Source organism: Macaca mulatta, chromosome 19 (assembly GCF_049350105.2).
Source record: "Macaca mulatta isolate MMU2019108-1 chromosome 19, T2T-MMU8v2.0, whole genome shotgun sequence".
Taxonomy (NCBI): domain Eukaryota; kingdom Metazoa; phylum Chordata; class Mammalia; order Primates; family Cercopithecidae; genus Macaca; species Macaca mulatta.
The window spans coordinates 48,360,680-48,380,081 of NC_133424.1; the positions used below are offsets into that span (position 1 = coordinate 48,360,680).

Here is a 19,402-nt window from a genome sequence, read left to right on the forward strand (position 1 = left end):
CTTTTTTCATTTTTCCAAGTTGGAGAAGCTGCCTGCATTCTTCAGCTCATGGGCTCCTTTCATCTTTACACCCAATAATGGCTGGTCATGTCTTTCTCACAGCGCACAATTCCTACACTGACTTTTATGCCTTCTTCCTCATTTCAGACCCCATGTGATTACACTGGGTCTAACTGGACAATCCAGTATAATCCCCCTATGTTAAGGTCAGCTGAGTAGCAACTTTAATTCTACCTGTTAATTTAATTCCCCTTGCCATGTAACATAGTACATTCACAAGTCCCAGGAACTGGCATGTGGGTATTTTGGGGGGAGCGTTATCCTGCCTACTTTAGATGTTGAGGTCATTCAAGAGGAAAATGATAGTTTTGTTAACATGTGATGTTAGAACCACTGAACTTTCTTTTTTTTTTTTTTTTTTTTTGAGATGGAGTCTCGCTCTGTTGCCCAGGCTGGAGTGCAGTGGCCGGATCTCAGCTCACTGCAAGCTCCGCCTCCCAGGTTTATGCCATTCTCCTGCCTCAGCCTCCCGAGTAGCTGGGACTACAGGTGCCCGCCAACTCACCCGGCTAGTTTTTTGTATTTTTTAGTAGAGACGGGGTTTCACCGTGTTAGCCAGGATGGTCTCGATCTCCTGACCTCGTGATCCACCCGTCTCGGCCTCCCAAAGTGCTGGGATTACAGGCTTGAGCCACCGCGCCCGGCCAGAACCACTGAACTTTCATCTGGAAAATAATAACTTTGAACATTACCTCATATACACAAAAACTAACTTCAAGTGGCTGATGGACCAAAAATAAAAACTAAAACTATACAACCCTTAGAATAAAACTTAGGAGAAATTCTTTACAACACTAGGGGAAACAAAGATTCTTAGAAAGACCAGAAAGCATGAAGCACATTTTAAAGGTGAGAAATTGGATTTCATCAAAAGTAAAAACTGCTTTTTGAAAGACATCATGAAGAAACTGAGGGTTGGGCACAGTGGCTCACACCTATAATAACACAGCGAGACCCCCATCTCCACAAAACACAAGAAAGTTAGTTGGGCGTGGTGGTGCACACCTGCAGTCCCAGCTACTCAGGAGGATCTACTAAACCCAGGAGGTCAAGGCTGTGGTGAGCTGTGTTCACGCCACTGCACTCCAGACTAGGCAACAGAGCAACACCCTGTCTCAAAAAAAAAAAAGAAAAAAAAAAACCCAAAACCTGAGAAGGTAAGCCCCAGGCAGGGAGAGAATATTTGCAATTTGCAATATATATATATGGCAATTGACTTTTACCCAAACATATTAAGAACTGTTACAACTCAATAATAAGACAACCAATTTTAAAATAATATTTATTATTATTTTTTTTTTTTGAGATGGAGTTTTGCTCTTGTTGCTGTGGCTGAAGTGCAACAGTGTGATCTCGGCTCACAGCAACCTCTGCCTCCCCGGTTCAAGTGATTCTCCTGCAGGGATTACAGGCATGCACCGCCACACCCGGCCAATTTTGTATTTTTAGTAGAGACAGTGTTTCTCTAGGTTGATCAGGTTGGTCTCGAACCCCCGAACTCAGGTGATCTGCCCGCCTCAGCCTCCCAAAGTGCTGGGATTACAGGCCTGAGCCACTGCGCCCGGCCGAATATTTTCAATAGATGTCACAAAAGAAGATAAAAGAATGGCAAATAAGTATATGAAAGTATGCTAAGTTCATTGACATCAGGAAATGCAAATTAAAAACATAATTTGATACTACTGCTCATTCCTTAGAATAGTCAATAGATGCCTGATACAGGGATGGGGAGGTGGGAATCGACTTAACAATCTGGGGGGCGGAGGGCGGTGAATAAAAATATTCTGTATGCGCTGGGCGCGGTGGCTCACGCTTGTAATCCCAGCACTTTGGGAGGCCGATGCGGGCGGATCACGAGGTCAGAAGTTCGAGGTCGGGAATTCTATACCAGCCTGGCCAACACAGTGAAACCCTGTCTCTACTAAAAACACAAAAATTAGCCGGGCATGGTGGCGGACGCCTGTAATACCAGCTACTCCCAAGGCTGAGGCAGGAGAATCACTTGAACCTGCGAGGCTGAGCTTGCAGTGAGCCGAGATCGCGCCACTGCACTCTAGCCTCGGTGACAAAGCTAGACTCCAACTCAAAAAATAAAAAAAAATTAAAAAATTAAATATCCAGTAACACAAAGGATAAACGCTTGAGGGGACAGACACCCCATTTTACATGATATGATTCGTACGCATTGCATGCCGGTATCAAAACAATCAAAAATCTCATGTACCCCATAAATATATACACCTACTATATACCCACAGAAATTTAACTAAAAAGCTTAAAATTTTTTTAATTTTTAAAAATGTTCTATATCCTGATTATGATGGCGGTGACAAGGATTTAAACATTCGTTGAAACTTATCAAACGTTTCACTTAAAATGAGGGCATTTTATTGTATCTAAATTATGCTTCAGTAAAGTTGATTTTTAAAAGACACGCACACAAATATAATTTACAAATCATATCATTAGCTCGTTTATGGTGTACCATTCAGTCATTCTTAGAGTATTCCAAGTTGTGCAAACATCATTATCTAATTCAAGAAGCTTTACATTACCCCAAAAAGCAACCCTTTAGCTATTACCACTCACAGTTCCCCTAATCCTGCTAGTCCTAAAAAACTCTTACTCCTTTTCCGTAGATTTGCCTATTTTAAATATTTCATATAAATGCAATCATACAGTATGTGGCTCCTCCACGGACGAAGGCAAAAATGACGATTTAAACAGTCTAGCATTCTCAGAGAGGGTTATAACGCCTAGTAGAGTGGGTCCTGGGTGCGCTCTGCATTGTGGGTCGGCTTGGGGCAGAAAGTCATTTAAGGGACCTCCTTCCACTTGCCGCAGCGCCTCACCCCTTCCGGCTCTAGACTACAGTTCCCAGAAGTCCTTGCGGCTCTAACCAACTTCTGGCCCGAAGCTGGCGACCTTTTCCTGTTTCTCAAGGAACTCCCTGGGGTTGGCCGGTACCATGGAGGAAGATTGTCTTCAGGGTGCAGGGCCAGCGTCCTATGGCAGTTTCACTCTGAGCCTGTGTCTGGATCACGGAGACGCAGAGTAGCCGTTCGGAGTGGGGAGCAGGGATGTCCCGGAACTGTGCAGCAGCAGGAACCCGAAGGACCGGGCGCCATCTTCTCCGCGCGGTCCTACTCTGGACTGTATTTCCCAGAGATCCCCGCGAGTCCAAGGCAGCCGTTTCATTTGCCTGCTGGACCCTCGGCCTCAAGGGTAGGGGAAGTGCGCGGTGAGCGGCCTGGGTCTTGCGGGCTCGGCTGGGGCCCGCAGGTGCGTGCCTGGGAGTTTGAAGGGACTGACCAGGCTGGTTTGGAGTGTCAGGCATGTATGAGTTGGTCGGGCTGATGAAGGGGGTAGGGAGGAGGCGGGCGCGAGGCGTGGACTTACGTGTGTGTTACCTTATGTAACTGTGCCTTGCTGTGTGCGCGGGTGTGATTTTATATACTCGTTGTGGTTGTGTGATTGTAACAATGTAAGGCTGTGTGTGTAGGTATGACTGTGTCCCGTGTTGGGACTGTGATTGTGTGTGTCTGTGTAACTTTGCGTGACATTGTAGAGGGTGTTTGTGTGGAGAGAATCTGATGATGAGGCTGTGACTGTGTGTTACTCTGAGGGGTGCGTGTGTAATTGTGTTTGTATGACTGTTAGCAGCGCTTAAGTGTACTGGATGCCTTACTGAGTGACAACGTGAGAATGTGAGAGTGTGACCATGTAACTTTATGTGGCACTGTGTCTGCGGTTGGAAAGTGCGTGTAATTGTGCCGGGGTGACGATATGTGCGTCCTAATGGTCATTGTGTTATTTTGAATGTGTGATTGTGTGTAGTGCTCAGTAGGGGTCCTGGGGAGGGGGGAACTGTGACTGTGTGGCTCAGTAGTGAGTGTGATATTGTGACTATCTGTAGCACTCTGGTTTTGAATGGTGCTATGTTTGGGGGGTCTCGCATACATGCGAGTATGACTGTGTATCCTCGAGGTAGATGTGGGACAATGATTGTGTGACCATATATAGTGTTACTGTTTGGGTGAGGTGTGCCTGTGGAGGTGTATGTGGGTCCCCATGGTGGCTAGGTGACTGCAGCATTGGGTATGGGGTGCTTGTGACTGTCTTTGTGACTCCAGTTCTCCCTGTGAGGTCAGGACAGATTCTCCTGGAGAGGAGAGACATCACCCCTCTGATACCGAGAATGCTCAGGACATCCTACACTTCTCTGGTTTTGTTTTGTTTTAAGATGGAGTTTCGCTGTTGTTGCCCAGGCTGTAGTGCAATGGTGCAATCTCGGCTCACCGCAACCTCTGTCTCCCCGGTTCAAGCGATTCTCCTGCCTCATCCTCCTGAGTAGCTGGGATTACAGGCATGCGTCACCACGCCCTGCTAATTTTGTGTTTTTAGTAGAGACGGGGTTTCTCTGTGTTGGTCAGGCTGGTCTCGAACTCCCCACCTCAGGTGATCCGCCTGCCTCAACCTCCCAAGGTGCTGAGATTACAGGCTTGAGCCACTGTGCTGGGCCGTCTACACTTCTCTGACCTCCCCCATCCCTTCTTCTCTCCATAGATAGTAGCTGTAGATCCAGAATGACCTCTGATCTGCTCAGTCTGAGCCACAAGAAAGGCCTGGCATCTCATGATTCCTTTCTTCTTCAGCTCTGCTATTCTCAGAGAGTTACCCAGAGGAAGAATGACTGTTGACCAAACCAAATACAAGGTGCATTGGGTTTCCTTTTTGCTTCTCTTCTCTGGATAGTCGTGGTTAACATAGAGTCAGCAAGTGACCTGGTTCTTATAAGTTTCTATTCAAGAAAATGATGAGAAGCCTTGGGGTGGACGCAGAGAGCCCAGTAGTCTGTTACTTCTTTCTACAAAATGTTCACTTATTAATTTAGAAAATAGAACACTTTTCCCAGTGTGCTAAAGTTTTGTTTTTTTTTTTTAACACACACACACTCCGCCCTCCTCTGTCTCACACACACCCACACAATTCCAAAGAATTTGGAAAATAGGGAGTTACAAACAGCAAAAGTAAATCTACTATCCAGAAACAACCCAGTAATATTTTGGTCTATTTCCTTCTAGTGAGTTTCCTATGCACACATACATTATTTTCAAGATTGGAATTTTATGACATTTACCGTTTCATATCTTGTATTTTCACTAAAAATTATGTATGGTTCTTATATTTGGTTTTCTTTTCTTTCTTTTTCTTTTTTTTTTTTTGGTCTCGAGATGGAGTCTTGCTCTGTTGCCGAGGCTGGAGTGCAATGGCGCGATCTCAGCTCACCCAGGCTGGAGTGCAATACCTAGATCTCAGCTCACTGCAACCCCCGCCTCCCAAGTTCAAGTGATTCTCCTGCCTCAGCCTCCTGAGTAGCTGTGATTACAGGCACCTGCCATCATGCCTGGCTAATTTTTATATTTTTGTAGAAACGGGGTTTCACCATGTTGTCCAGGCTGTTCTTGAACTCCTGAACTCAGGTGAGACCTCCCAAAGTGCTGGGTTTACAGGTGTGAACCACTGCTCCTGGCCTATATTTGGTTTTCTTTGTTTAATCCCTTTATATTACATCATACAGAAAACTAGTTAAAATATAGACGTGTAGTTTAAGAAGTAATTATAAAGAGACCCTCTGCTCAAAAACTTGCTTCAGCACTCCAGAAGGGCCCTCCAGTCCTTCCACCAGAATAAACTTACCCTACCTCCCTCTTTAGGTAACACTTATCCTGACTTTGGTAATCGTTATTCTTGACTTTTTCAAAAAAGTTTTGTTTTGTTTTTATCACATATCTGCTTATCTCTAAACAATATAGTTTAGTTTTACCTTTTTAACACTATATAAATGAAATTGTACTGTATAATGTTGTTTTGAGTCTTGGCTTTCTTGTAAAATATTATATTTGGGCCAGGCGCAGTGGTTCACACTTGTAATCCCGGCACTTTGGGAGGCTGAGGTGGGCAGATCACTTGAGGTTAGGAGTTTGGGACCAGCCTGACCAACACGCAGAAACCCCGTCTCCACTAAAAATACAAAAAAATTAGCCAGTCATGGTGGCACATGCCTGTAATCCCAGCTACTCGGGAGGGTGAGGCAGGAGAATTACTTGAACCTAGAGGCAGAGGTTGCAGTGAGCCGAGATTGTACCATTGCGCTCCAGCTTGGGCAACAAGAGCAAAACTCCAACTTAAAAAATAAAAATAAAAAAATAAAATATTATGTTTGTTAGCCTCACCCTCGCTGTTATACATAGCTGCAGTTCAGACATTGGTTATTTCCTGTATGATAGGGCTGCTGTGAAAATGTTTTTACACGTATACCAGTATATATACATGCATACCTTCCTAGGATATAAGTGTATGAAGGAATTCCTGGGCCATACAGTACATTTTGCATCTTCAAATTTCCTAGATAATGCTGAACTGATCTACAGTATAGTTTTACAAATTAAATTCCTACCAACAGTTTATTAACATAATAGTAATCTTGTATTATAACACATGGTTATCTGGTATTCTAATCTTTAATGAATCTGCTGATACCATGATATATCATGTTATTTTAGAAGTATAACATACTAGCCGGGCGCGGTGGCTCAAGCCTGTAATCCCAGCACTTTGGGAGGCCGAGACGGGTGGATCACGAGGTCAGTAGATCGAGACCATCCTGGCTAACACAGTGAAACCCTGTCTCTACTAAAAAATACAAAAAAAAACTAGCCGGGTGAGTTGGCGGGTGCCTGTAATCCCAGCTACTCGGGAGGCTGAGGCAGGAGAATGGCGTGAACCCGGGAGGCGGAGCTTGCAGTGAGCTGAGATCTGGCCACTGCACTCCAGCCCAGGTGACAGAGCGAGACTCCGTCTCAAAAAAAAATAAGAAAATAAAAATAAGTAAAAAAAGAAGTATAACATACATTCTGGGCCAGGCATGATGATAATCCCAGCTCTTTGGGAGGCCCACTGGGTAGATCGCTTGAGCCCAGGAGTTTGAGACAAGCCCAGACAAGATGGTGAAATCCCATCTCTACAAAAAGTACAAAAATTAGCCAGGCATGGTTACATGCTGCTATGGTCCCAGGTACTCAGGGATAAGGTGGGAGGATTGCTTGAACCTAGGGAGGTTGAGGCTGCAGTGAGCCGCGATTGGACTACTGTCTTGCAGCCGGGGCAACAAAGAAAGACCCTGTCTCAAATATATATATATATAAAAAACATACATTCTAAAAAGTACAAAATCAAAGTATATGACCTGATAACTTGCATAAAAGTGAGCATATTCCTTTAACCAGACCTCAAATCTGATAAGGAAATAGAACATTATTGGCATTACAGAAGCCCAAGTCTTGTCCAGTTCACTCACTACCCACTTCTCCCAAAGGTAACTATTATTTTTTTTTTTTTTTTTTTTTTTTTGAGACGGAGTCTTGCTCTGTCGCCCAGGCTGGAGTGCAGTGGCGCGATCTCGGCTCACTGCAAGCTCCGCCTCCCGGGTTCACGCCATTCTCCTGCCTCAGCCTCCCGAGTAGCTGGGACTACAGGCGCCCACAACCGCGCCCGGCTAATTTTTTGTATTTTTAGTAGAGACGGGGTTTCACCGTGGTCTCGATCTCCTGACCTTGTGATCCGCCCGCCTCGGCCTCCCAAAGTGCTGGGATTACAGGCGTGAGCCACCGCGCCCGGCCGGTAACTATTATTTTGTCTTCCATGGCCATAGACTCATTTTACCTATACTTGAATTTTGCTTGGCTTCTTTTTTTTTTCACTTTTTTTTTCCTACTGTCAATCTCACTTGGACATGATGCTTGGCTTCTTTTACTCAATATTGTATTTTATATGTAATATGAATGCATTCTGCAGTAATGTGTAGTATAAATATATACAATTCATCCATTAGTTATAGGTGATATAATGAATATAGTGAACACATTATTATTGCTGTTTAAAATTCTGTTGTATGAATATAACACTTTTTTTTTTTTGAAGCAGAGTTTCGCTCTTGTTGCCCAAGCTGGAGTACAATGGCACCATCTCAGCTCACCACAACCTCTGCCTCCCGGGTTCAAGCAATTCTCCTGCCTTAGCCTCTCGAGTAGCTGGGATTACAGGCGCACGCCACCACACCCAGCTAATATTTTTGTATTTTTAATACAAACGGTTTCACCATGTTAGCCAGGCTAGTCTCAAACTCCTGACCTCAGGTGATCCGCCTGCCTCGGCCTCCCAGAGTGCTGGGATTACAGGCATGAGCCACCATGCCCGCCCGAATATAACACATTTTACTTATCCATTCCATTATTTTTATTTTTATTTTTTTTTTTTTGAGACGGAGTCTCGCTCTGTAGCCCAGGCTGGAGTGCAGTGGCCGGATCTCAGCTCACTGCAAGCTCCGCCTCCCAGGTTCACGCCATTCTCCGGCCTCAGCCTCCCGAGTAGCTGGGACTACAGGCGCTGCCACCTCGCCCGGCTATTTTTTGTATTTCTTAGTAGAGACGGGGTTTCACCGTGTTAGCCAGGATGGTCTCGATCTCCTGACCTCGTGATCCGCCCATCTCGGCCTCCCAAAGTGCTGGGATTACAGGCTTGAGCCACCGCACCCGGCCTATCCATTCCATTATTGATTGGCATGTGATTTCATATTGAGGCTACTATGAAAAATGCTGCCGGGAACATTCTTGTACGTGTCTTTTGGTGCACATATGAATGCATTTCTCTTGGGTGTATTTCTAGGAGAGAAATTGCTGGGTCATAGGTTATGTATATATGTTCAACTTTAGTAGATACTGACAGTTTTCTGAAATAGTGGTATCAATCTGTATTCCAAACTGCAGTATAAACTTTATGACAAGAATATATTTTACAACAAGAAGCTTTACTAGAGTAATAAAGAGGAATAGTTTATAATAAAAAGATCAATTCATCAGTAAGATGTAACAGTTCTGAATTTATATGCCTTCATAAAATGGCTTCAAATATATTTGACATAACTAAAAGAAGTAGTAGATAAATCACAATCTTAGTGGAGAGTTTTTAGCACTCTTCTCAATAGCTGATAGAACAAGTGACAAACCCAATAAAGCTATATGGTATTTGAACAGTGTGATTGACAAGCTTGACCTGATTGATATGTATAGAACAGTGTACCTTACAACTACATAATATACATGCTTTTCAAATGAATATGAGACATTTATCCAAATTGATCATATGCTGGACCACAAAAGGAGTCTCAATAAATTTCAAAGGAATGAAATAATACTGTAACTTTCCTGACCAGAGTAGGTTAAGCTAGAAGTCAATAACAAGAAGATAATTAGAAATATCCCAGCTAGGTGTGGTGACTTATGCCTGTAATCCCAGCACTTTGGGGGACCAAGGCAGGAGGATCGCTTGATCCCCGAAATTTGAGACCACCCTGGGCAATATAGCAAGACCCGATTTCTAAATTTAAAAAACACAAAGAGATATCCCAATGTTTGGGATTTAAGCAATGTATTTATAAATAACTGGTGACTCAAATAATAAATAAATTGCAGTAGATATTTAAAATATTTTAAACAGTGATAATGAAAAATAACATCAAAATTATGTTTCTAAAGCTGAATATGAGGAAAATATATAGCTGCAAATGCATATGTTAGAAAAAAATGAATGTTGGCTGGGCGCCGTGGCTCACGCCTATAATCCCAGCACTTTGGGAAGCCGAGGCGGGTGGATCACGAGGTCAGGAGTTCAAGACCAGCCTGGCCAATATGGTGAAACTCCATCTCTACTAAAAATGCAAAAAAAATCAGCCGGGTATGGTGGCAGGTGCCTATAATCCCGTCTGCTTGAGAGGCTGAGGCAGAGAATTGCTTGAATCCGGGAGGCAGAGGTTGCAGTGAGCCAAGATCGCGCCACTGCACTCCAGCCTGGGCGACACACACAAAAAAAGAAAAATAAATAAATGAATGTTGAAAAATTAATGATCTGTGTATTCATCTCAAGAAGCTAAGGAAAAGTTTGGTAAGTTAAATCCCCAAAATTAAAATCTAGGAAATAATAAGAATAAAAGCCCAAATATAAAATTTTTAGTTTATTTTCTTTTTTTTTTTTTTTTTTTTTTTTGAGACGGAGTCTCGCGCTGTCCCCCAGGCTAGAGTGCAGTGGCACAATCTCGGCTCACTGCAAGCTCCGACTCCCGGGTTCACGCCATTCTCCGGCCTCAGCCTCCCGATTAGCTGGGACTACAGGCGCCCGCCACTGTGCCCGGCTAATTTTTTCTATTTTTAGTAGAGACGGGGTTTCACCATGGTCTCGATCTCCTGACCTTGTGATCCGCCCGCCTCGGCCTCCCAAAGTGCTGGGATTACAGGCTTGAGCCACCGCGCCCGGCCCAAATTTTTAGTTTATTTTCTATTGCATATATTTTGGTATACATGTTTTGATGTACATAACGAACATATATTGAAATACGAAATGAATGTACAATGAAGAAAATTAACAAAGGCAAAAGCTTAGTTTTGGGAATTAATGAAATTAATAAATCTCTAACAAAACAAAATATGAGGTAACATAAAAATTGCCCATATCTGATAATAGGAAAATTAAACCAACAACAGACTTAACTTAAAGACTGAGGGCGCCTGTAGTCCCAGCTACTCCAGAGGCTGAGGCAGGAGAATGGCGTAAACCCGGGAGGCGGAGCTTGCAGTGAGCTGAGATCCGGCCACTGCACTCCAGCCCGGGCTACAGAGCAAGACTCCGTCTCAAAAAAAAAAAAAAAAAAAAAAAAAAAGACTGAGGGCTCGGCCGGGCGCGGTGGCTCAAGCCTGTAATCCCAGCACTTTGGGAGGCCGAGACAGGCGGATCATGAGGTCAGGAGATCGAGACCATCCTGGCTAACACCGTGAAACCCCGTCTCTACTAAAAAATACAAAAAACTAGCCGGGCGAAGTGGCGGGTGCCTGTAGTCCCAGCTACTCGGGAGGCTGAGGCAGGAGAATGGCGTGAACCCGAGAGGAGGAGCTTGCAGTGAGCCGAGATCCGGCCACTGCACTCCAGCCTGGGTGACAGAGCAAGACTCCGTCTCAAAAAAAAAAAAAAAAAAAAAAAGACTGAGGGCTCAATTAATTAGCGTTTGGTACCTGGGACTTGGTTCCACAAAATAAGCTCATTGGAATCTGAGCCACTGATCATTTTACCGGGTCCCTTTTTATACTTCATCGAACATGTAAATTTTTCTGGTTTTTTGTTTTTTTCTTTTTTTTAGAGATGGGTCTCTCACTCTCTTACCCAGGCTGGAGTGCAGTGGCGCAGTCACAGCTTACTGCAAACTCGACCTCCCGGGCTCCAGTGATTCTCCCACCACAGCCTCCCAGGTAGCTGGGACTACAGACAACATGCCATCATGCCTGGCTTGCTTTTTTCTTTTAGTGATTTTGTTTACATTTTAATTGTGGTATAAAACACGATATAAAGTTTACCATCTTAATCTTTTTTTAGCTGGGATTACAGGTGCGTGCCACCACGCCTGGCTAATTTGTATTTTTAGTAGAGACGGGATTTTACCATGTTGGTCAGGCTGGTCTTGAACTCTTGACCTCATAATCGCCTGCCTTGGCCTCCCAAAGTGCTGGGATTATAGGCATGAGCCACTATGCCCAGCCATCTTAATATTTTTTTTTTTTGAGATGGAGTTTTGCTCTTGTTGCCTAGGCTGGAGTGCAATGGTGTGATCTCGGCTCACTGCAGCCTCTACCCCCCAGGTTCAAGTGGTCTCCTGCCTCAGCCTCCCAAGTAGCTGGGATTACAGGCCTGTGCCACCAAGCCCAGGTAATTTTGTATTTTTAGTAGAGACGGGGTTTCTCCATGTTGGTCAGGCTGGTCCCAAACTCCTGACCTCAGGTGATCCACCCGCTTTGGCCTCCCAAAGTGCTGGGATTACAGGTGTGAACCACCACACCAAGCTAGTCATTTTTAAATGTACATTCCAGTGTTAAGTATATTCGTATTGTTGTACAACAGATCTTTAGAACTTTTTCATCTTGCAAACTGAATTATAACTATTAAGCTACAATGTCCCATTTCCCTCTTTCCCCAGCCCCTGGCAGCCACCGTTCTAGTTTCTGTTTCTATGAGTTTGACTACCTTAGATACCTCTGTAAGTGGAATCATATATAATAGTATTTGTCTTTTTGGCCGGGCGCGGTGGCTCAAGCCTGTAATCCCAGCACTTTGGGAGGCCGAGACGGGCGGATCACGAGGTCAGGAGATCGAGACCATCCTGGGTAACACAGTGAAACCCCGTCTCTACTAAAAATACAAAAACTTAGCCGGGCGAGGTGGCAGGCGCCTGTAGTCCCAGCTACTCGGGAGGCTGAGGCAGGAGAATGGCGTGAACCCGGGAGGCGGAGCTTGCAGTGAGCTGAGCTGAGATCCGGCCACTGCACTCCAGCCTGGGTGACAGAGCGAGACTCCGTCTCAAAAAAAAAAAAAAAAAAAAAGTATTTGTCTTTTTGTGACTGGCTTCTTTCTAATCACAATACCTCAAGATAGAAAGAGGATTCACTGCAGTTAGTCAGTAGACACACACAATAATCCAAGTAGTAATGGGATACAATATAATAATGAATTAGTTAAATGCTTTGATAAATTACCTTGATGTGTTATTTTTTATTATCATTCAGTTTACATTTTTTTTTTTTTTTTTTTTTGAGACGGAGTCTCACTCTCTCTCCCAGTCTGGAATGCAGTGGTGCGATCTCAGCTCGCTGCAAACTCCGCCTCCCAGGTTCACGTCATTCTCCTGCCTCAGCCTCTCAAGTAGCTGGGACTACAGGCGACCACCACACCACCAGCTAATTTTTTGTATTTTTAGTACAGATAGGGTCTCGATCTCCTTGACCTTGTGATCCACCTGCCTCGGCCTCCCAAAGTGCTGTGATTACAGGCGTGAGCCACCACACCCAGCCAATTTTTTTTTTTTTTTTTTTGCAAAGGAGTCTTGCTCTCTCACCAGGATGGAGTGCAATGGCACGATCTCAGCTCACTGCAGCCTCTGCCTCCTGGGTTCAAGTGATTCTCCTGCCTCAGCCTCCCAAGTAGCTGGGACTACGGATGCTCACCACCACGCCCAGCTAATTTGTTTTTTTTGTATTTTAGTAGAGATGGGGTTTCACCGTGTTGGCCGGGATGGTCTCGATCCCCTTACCTGATAAAATATTTTTAACTTCCATTGCAATTTATTCTTTGAGCCACCAGTTATTTTAAATACATTGCTTAAATCCCTGACTTAGCATAATGTCCTCAGGGTTCAAACATGTAGCATGTGACAGAACTTACTTTTTTGTTGTTATTTGTTTTAATATGCTTTATTTTTTAGGGTGCTTCCAGATTCACAGTAAAATTGAGCAGAAGGTACAGAGATTTCCCATATGCCTCTTTCACCCGCACATGTATGGTCTCCCCCATCATCAACGTTCCCCATCAGAGTGGTACATTTATTACAACTCATGAACCCATGTGGACACATCATTATCACTGAGTCTATAGTTTACATTAGGGTTCACTCCTGGTGTTATACATCCATGGGTTTGGACAAATGTATAATGACATGTATCTCCATTATGATGTCATGCATATTAATTCCATTGCTCTAAAAGACCTCTGCCCTGACTGATCCTCCCTCCCTGTCAGCTCCTAATCTTTTTATTGTCTCCATAGTTTTGCCTTTTCCAGAATGTTGTAATCATACAGTATGTAGTCTTTTGAATTGGCTTCTTTCACTTAGTAATGTGCATTTAAGTTTCCTAAGCTGTTGATCATGAGACTGAGTCTCTTTTTATACTTCATCAGACATGTAAGTTTCTATTTTTAATATAGATTTTAATTTTTGTAAGTCAGTTCATTTATTGGACAAGATATGTGCTTTAAATTTTTGCATGGTCTGCAGTTTCACTACAGCTCATCCCCCTGTTATTAAGATACATTGACCTGGGCTAGTGGTATTTTAAAATCTTATTTATTTATTCTTTTCTTGAGATGTAGTCTTGCTCTGTTGCCAGGCTGGAGTGTAGTGGCATGATCTCAGTGCACTGCAACCTTGGCCTCCTGATTCTCCTACCTCAACCTCCCAAGTAGCTGGGATTACAGGCACCCGCCACCACACCCAGCTAATTTTTGTATTTTTAGTAGAGGCAGAGTTTCACCACGTTGGCCAGGATGGTCTTGACCTGTTGACGTCATGATCTTCCCTCCTCAGCCTCCCAAAGTGCTGGGATTACAGGCATGAGCCGCTGTACCCAGCCAGGCATTTTAAAAAAACTTAAATCTCCCTTATTAATATCACTATGTAATTATTAGGGGTTTAATATTGTTAAGAGAATGTTTACTTCCTAGGTGATAATAGGTTGAGTATGTGTAGGGTCCAGCCCTACAGGTCCTGTGGGTTTTTCTCTTTGTGTGTGGAGACGAGAGATTGTAGAAATAAAGACACAAGACAAAGAGAACAAAAGACAGCTGAGCCTGGGGAACAGCTACCACCAAGACACGGAGACTGGTAGCGGCCCCGAATGCCTGGTCACGCTGTTATTTATTGTGTATAAGGCAAAGGGGCAGGGTATGGAGTGAGAGTAATCTCCAATGATAGGTAAGGTCACGCGAGTCATGTGTGCACTGGACAGGGGGCCCTTCCCTATTTGGTCGCCGAGGCAGAGAGAGAGAGGGGACAGTTTACATCATTATTTTTTTTAATGTATTTTAAAGACTTTAGTACTTTTACTAATTTCGTTACTGTTATTTAGAGGGCGGAGCCAGGTGTACAGGGCAGAACATGAAAGCAGACCATGGGCGTGACTGCTGAAGCACAGCATCACAGGGAGACGGTTAGGCCTCTGGATGGCTGTGGGCGGGCCTGACTGATGTCAGGCCTTTTACGAGAGGTGGTGGAGCAGTGTGTTTTAACTCCTCTGGAGAAAGGGGGACTCGTTTTCCCAGTCTGTTAAGTAACGGGTGCCTACCCAGGCACTGGTGCTGCCGCTAGACCAAGAAGCCCTCTAGTGGCCCTGTCTGGGCATAACAGAGGGCTCACGATTTTGTTTGGGCCATTTTTTACCGTGTCCCTTTAGTTTTTATCTCTGTACCGTGTTCCTTTAGTTTCTATCTCTGTATGACCTGGGTTTTTATAGGTTATAATTGTAGCACAAAGATTATTATTGGAATAAAGAGTAATGCTACAAACTAATGATTAATAATATTTATATATAATTATAATTTATTTTTGGTACAACTATTTTTATTCTATATATTTTGTGTATTATACTAAAACAGCTTGTACCCTAGGTCTCTTGCCTTAACACCTGGTTGGCTTGCCGCCCACAGTATGCCATAAGCTTTAAGCTCTCTTTTGGAACATTTGGCTAATTTGTTATTTTATTGTATCCCATTTCTATCCTTGGTTTTGTGTATGTGTACTAACTGCAGTGAATCTCCTATCTTGGGATATTGTGTGAGGCCACTGTTGTGATGGGTCCTCTGACTTTGGTACAGTTTTTCCTTTTTCTGGGACTAACTGGCTTTTTCAAACTTCCTGAGTTTATTCTTTTTATCTTGTATAGATGGAAACAAGCCGCAAATACTGGAACTATAAAAAACAGGATGAAAAAAAAACACATAGATAATCACTCTCTAATTATTGTATGTAAAAAAAAACACTTTTATCCACCTACCTTTTTTGTGTACTTTAAAACAATTTTTTTCTTACATATTATTGTAGACTTAGAGCATTTCACAGCTATTTCAATTGACTGATATCTGTTAAAGACTATCATAGTCTGGTGGAGTGGCAGAAGTATTCTGTTTATTGTTGTGCAAGTTTTCATTCGTTGGCTAATGGGATCACCTTTCAGGAGACTCTTAAAAGGAGTCCTTTGAGCACAGATATTTTTAAAAACAGCCTCACCTTTTGGCAACAGCAAAAGATTGAATTTATTATTATTATTTTTTTTGAGACAGAGTTTCGTTCTTGTTGCCCAGGCTGGAGTGCAGTGGCACAATCTCGGCTCATTGCAACCTCCAAGCAATTCTCCTGCCTCAGCCTCCCAAGTAGCTGGGATAACAGGCATGTGCCACCATGCCTGGCTAATTTTTTTTTTTTTAGTAGAAACAGGTTTCTCCATGTTGGTCAGGCTGGTCTTTAACTCCTGACCTCAGGTGATCCACCTGCCTCAGCCTCCCAAAGTGCTGAGATTACGGGTGTGAGCCACTGGGCCCAGCCTTTTTTTTTTTTTTTTTTTGAGTCAGAGTCTTACTCTGTCACCCAAGTTGGAGTGCAATGGCACAATCTCGGCTCACTGCACCCTCTGCCTCCCGGGTTCAAGGGATTCTTGTGCCTCAGCCTTCCAAGTAGCTGGTATTACAAGCATATATATATATTTAAATAAAACAGAGCTAGAAGACTTAGTACCCCCTGCATCCCTTTGTGTTTAGGGGTGGATGCGGGTGTTGTGTGTGTGCATGTGGTGAGGGAAGTTGACTTTTTTAGGGTTGAGAAACAAAAAGACTTGATTAGGGAAGTCTTTGGTCTTTCTGATCTGAGTGCACTGTGTTCCTGGCCAAAAGGCACCATTTGTATGAGTCTAGTTTGGGGACCTGAGGGCTGCAAAGGAGGTCATGATAGCTCAGTCTTGGGTCATAGTAGGTCAGTAGCTCAGGGCAGGCCATAGTAGCTCAATCGTGGATTCAGAGCAACATCACTGAGGTGGGACAAGGTCTGGCCCGAATCCCTTGGCTAAAGCAGGAACTTAGGTTGTTTGCATGAGGGAGAATGAATCTGGGTCCTTGTCTTCCCTTGGATCCAGTTACCCAGGATCCATCTTGCTGCAGCTAAAGCCTGGGGTTTATAGGGTTAAGGAAGGAGTAGGATTTGTTCCATATTCCCACTAACTAGAGTTATATCTTAAGACCAAGAAGTATGGAGGTAGTTTTATCTGGCCTCTGGGGTGATTTCTAGAGGGTTTTACTTCCCCAGTCACGCAATCTCAGAACACTATCCTTTTTCAGGAGAACAGCCGCAAGGAAGACTAACCGTCTGCAGTACTGGAAGCCATGGCTGAGGTGAGTTGATGCTTTTTCTTCCCTTCCTGACATTTGGTTTCTTTTTTTAAAAAAAGACATGAGCAATTGCTTTCCTTATCCTGACATTTCTGGCTAACAGAGTTCCCCTTCAGAATCCTGATCCCCATTTCTTCTTAGCTAGATAATTCTATACCATGTCTAAGTATCCCTTTTATTTTTATAAATCAACCAGCATTAATATTTTCATTCCGTAAATACCTATGCATCTTTTTTTTTCAACTCTTTCCCAAGGACTATGATAGGGGATGAAGTATCTCAAGGAAGCAAGAATAGATTTGTAAAATGAACTTACCCTGTCTGGACCATTATTTGATGAGTTGAAGGTGTGAGTTACTTAGATGGGAATATAGAAAAGCCAAGATTATCTGTACAGAGTAGCATTCTCCAGTAAGATAGGATGAAATGTGGTGCTGGTAGTTCCAAATGTTGGATTGTTGCAAAATCTGGTTTAGGCAGCTTTGGGGATCATGGGGTTGGTGGCTGATACAGATCTCTGCAACTCTGTAAGAACATCCTGGAGAGAAGTCCAATTTTAGGTTGACAAGGAAGTTTGGATTGTAAGGAATTTCTGTGAATCATCAAGTTTTCTTTATCTCAGAATTAAGGATAGTGATAATGGATGTTTACAATGGTTCAGCCAATACATTCAGCCAATGCATAAGTCATTTAGATCACACCATCAGAGCACAGAATAACCTTTTAAGTCTTATCCAGTGTATCTATATTGTAGAAAATTCTACCACCAGAAAAATAATTATTAAAGAATTTGTAAAAGGCCAGGCGCAGTGGCTCACGCCTGTAATCTCAGCACTTTGGGAAGTGGAGGCGAGCAGATCACCTGCGGTCAGGAGTTAGAGACTAGGCTGGCCAACGTGGTGAAACCCCATCTCTACTAAAAACACAAAAAATAAGCCAGCCATGGTGGCACATTCCTGTAGTCCCAGCTACTCAGAAGGCTGAGGCAGGAGAATCCTTGAACCTGGGAGGCAGAGATTGCAGTGAGCCAAGATCACGCCACTGTACTCCAGCCTGGGCGACATCTCAAAAAAATAAAAATAAAATAACTTTACATATATCTTTTTTGTAGCTTTGATTGATGCTCTAAGATCACATGGGGGTAGTTTAGAATGTATTAGATGAAGGATAGCTTTGGACATAACACAGACCAAGAGTTGAGAACTTTTGCGTCAGGCACAAGCAAACTGATTATAGTTGTGTTATACCAGGTCATGTAGCTGCTGTGTAACGTGACCATAAATAGTCTTCCTGCATAGGACAAGCAAAAGGGGATGATTCATCAATGGGACAGAGATTTAAGACATTCCCTGACTACCCCTTGCATTGTTAGGTGAGGTCTTTTAGCAGAATCATGAAGACCTTTTTTCTCCCTTAATAAGGGAGAAAAATTGATGGCCTGAGAAATTTTTCTCTGTTTTTCAATTTTATAAATTTTTTCAGAAGTTGTAACACTATTATTACTGACTTTTTACTTATTTGATAAACATTAACTATTTTCGTTTTGGTCAGATAAATTATTGACAAAACTAATTAGTATTTTTTGTATAAGTAAGACATTTTCCTTTTTTCCTCAAAAATTTTTTTTTCTTTTTCTTTTCTTTTTTTTGAGATGGAGTCTAGCTCTGTTGCCCAGGCTGGAGTGCAGTGGCACAATCTCAGCTCACTGCAGCCTCCACTTCCCAGGTTCAAGCAATTCTCTGCCTCAGCCTACCGAGTAGCTGGAATTACAGGCGCCCGCCACCATGCCCAGCTAATTTTTTTGTAGTTTGAGTAGAGATGGGGTTTCATCATGTTGGCCAAACTGGTCTTGAACTCCTAACCTCATGATCCACCTGCCTTGGCTTCCCAAAGTGCTGGGATTACAGGCCTGCCACTCCGCCCGGCTAAGTTTTTTGTATTTTTAGTAGAGACGAGATTTCACCATGTTGGGATGGTGTAATCCCAAAGTGCTGGGATTACACCACTTCATTTTTTTTGATATAGAGTCTCGCTTTCTTGCCCAGGCTGGAGTGCAGTGGTGCAATCTTGGATAACTGAAACCTCCGTCTCCCAGGTTCAAGCGATTCTCCTGTCTCAGACTCCTGAGTAGCTGGGACTACAGGCTCATGCCACCATGCCTGGCTAATTTTTGTATTTTTAGTTGAGACGGGGTTTCACCATGTTGGTCAAACTGGTCTCGAACTCCTGACCTCGTGATCCCCCCGTGTTGACC

The 19,402-nt window shown here is 43.4% G+C and overlaps 2 protein-coding genes and 1 long non-coding RNA gene across 18 annotated transcripts in view; 2 read left to right on the forward strand and 1 right to left on the reverse strand.

Moving 5' to 3' along the window:
• Positions 1-19,402, forward strand: part of ZNF875 (zinc finger protein 875) — a 406,705-nt gene that overhangs the window by 330,683 nt on the left and 56,620 nt on the right. The window lies entirely within an intron of this gene.
• Positions 1-19,402, forward strand: part of ZNF383 (zinc finger protein 383) — a 40,580-nt gene that overhangs the window by 9,523 nt on the left and 11,655 nt on the right. Inside the window, exons 1-4 of one of the 16 annotated variants that reach the window (XM_077982574.1) lie at positions 3,225-3,342; positions 7,477-7,598; positions 12,140-12,199; positions 17,098-17,151. In XM_077982574.1, coding sequence (XP_077838700.1) covers positions 17,143-17,151 — 9 coding nt within the window. In that variant the 5' untranslated portion in view covers positions 3,225-3,342; positions 7,477-7,598; positions 12,140-12,199; positions 17,098-17,142. Of the gene's footprint in view, positions 1-3,224; positions 4,519-4,626; positions 4,777-7,476; positions 7,599-8,493; positions 8,735-12,139; positions 12,200-12,727; positions 12,974-13,420; positions 13,456-13,687; positions 13,898-17,097; positions 17,152-19,402 lie in introns of those variants that run through there. The other 15 variants (XM_077982577.1, XM_077982571.1, XM_028839040.2 and 12 more) reach the window with 15 other exon arrangements.
• Positions 2,952-10,022, reverse strand: LOC144337472 (uncharacterized). The gene is made up of 2 exons (XR_013410636.1): positions 9,872-10,022; positions 2,952-5,431 (listed from the first exon to the last, which is right to left on the reverse strand). It is a non-coding gene; the product is annotated as an uncharacterized LOC144337472 (long non-coding RNA).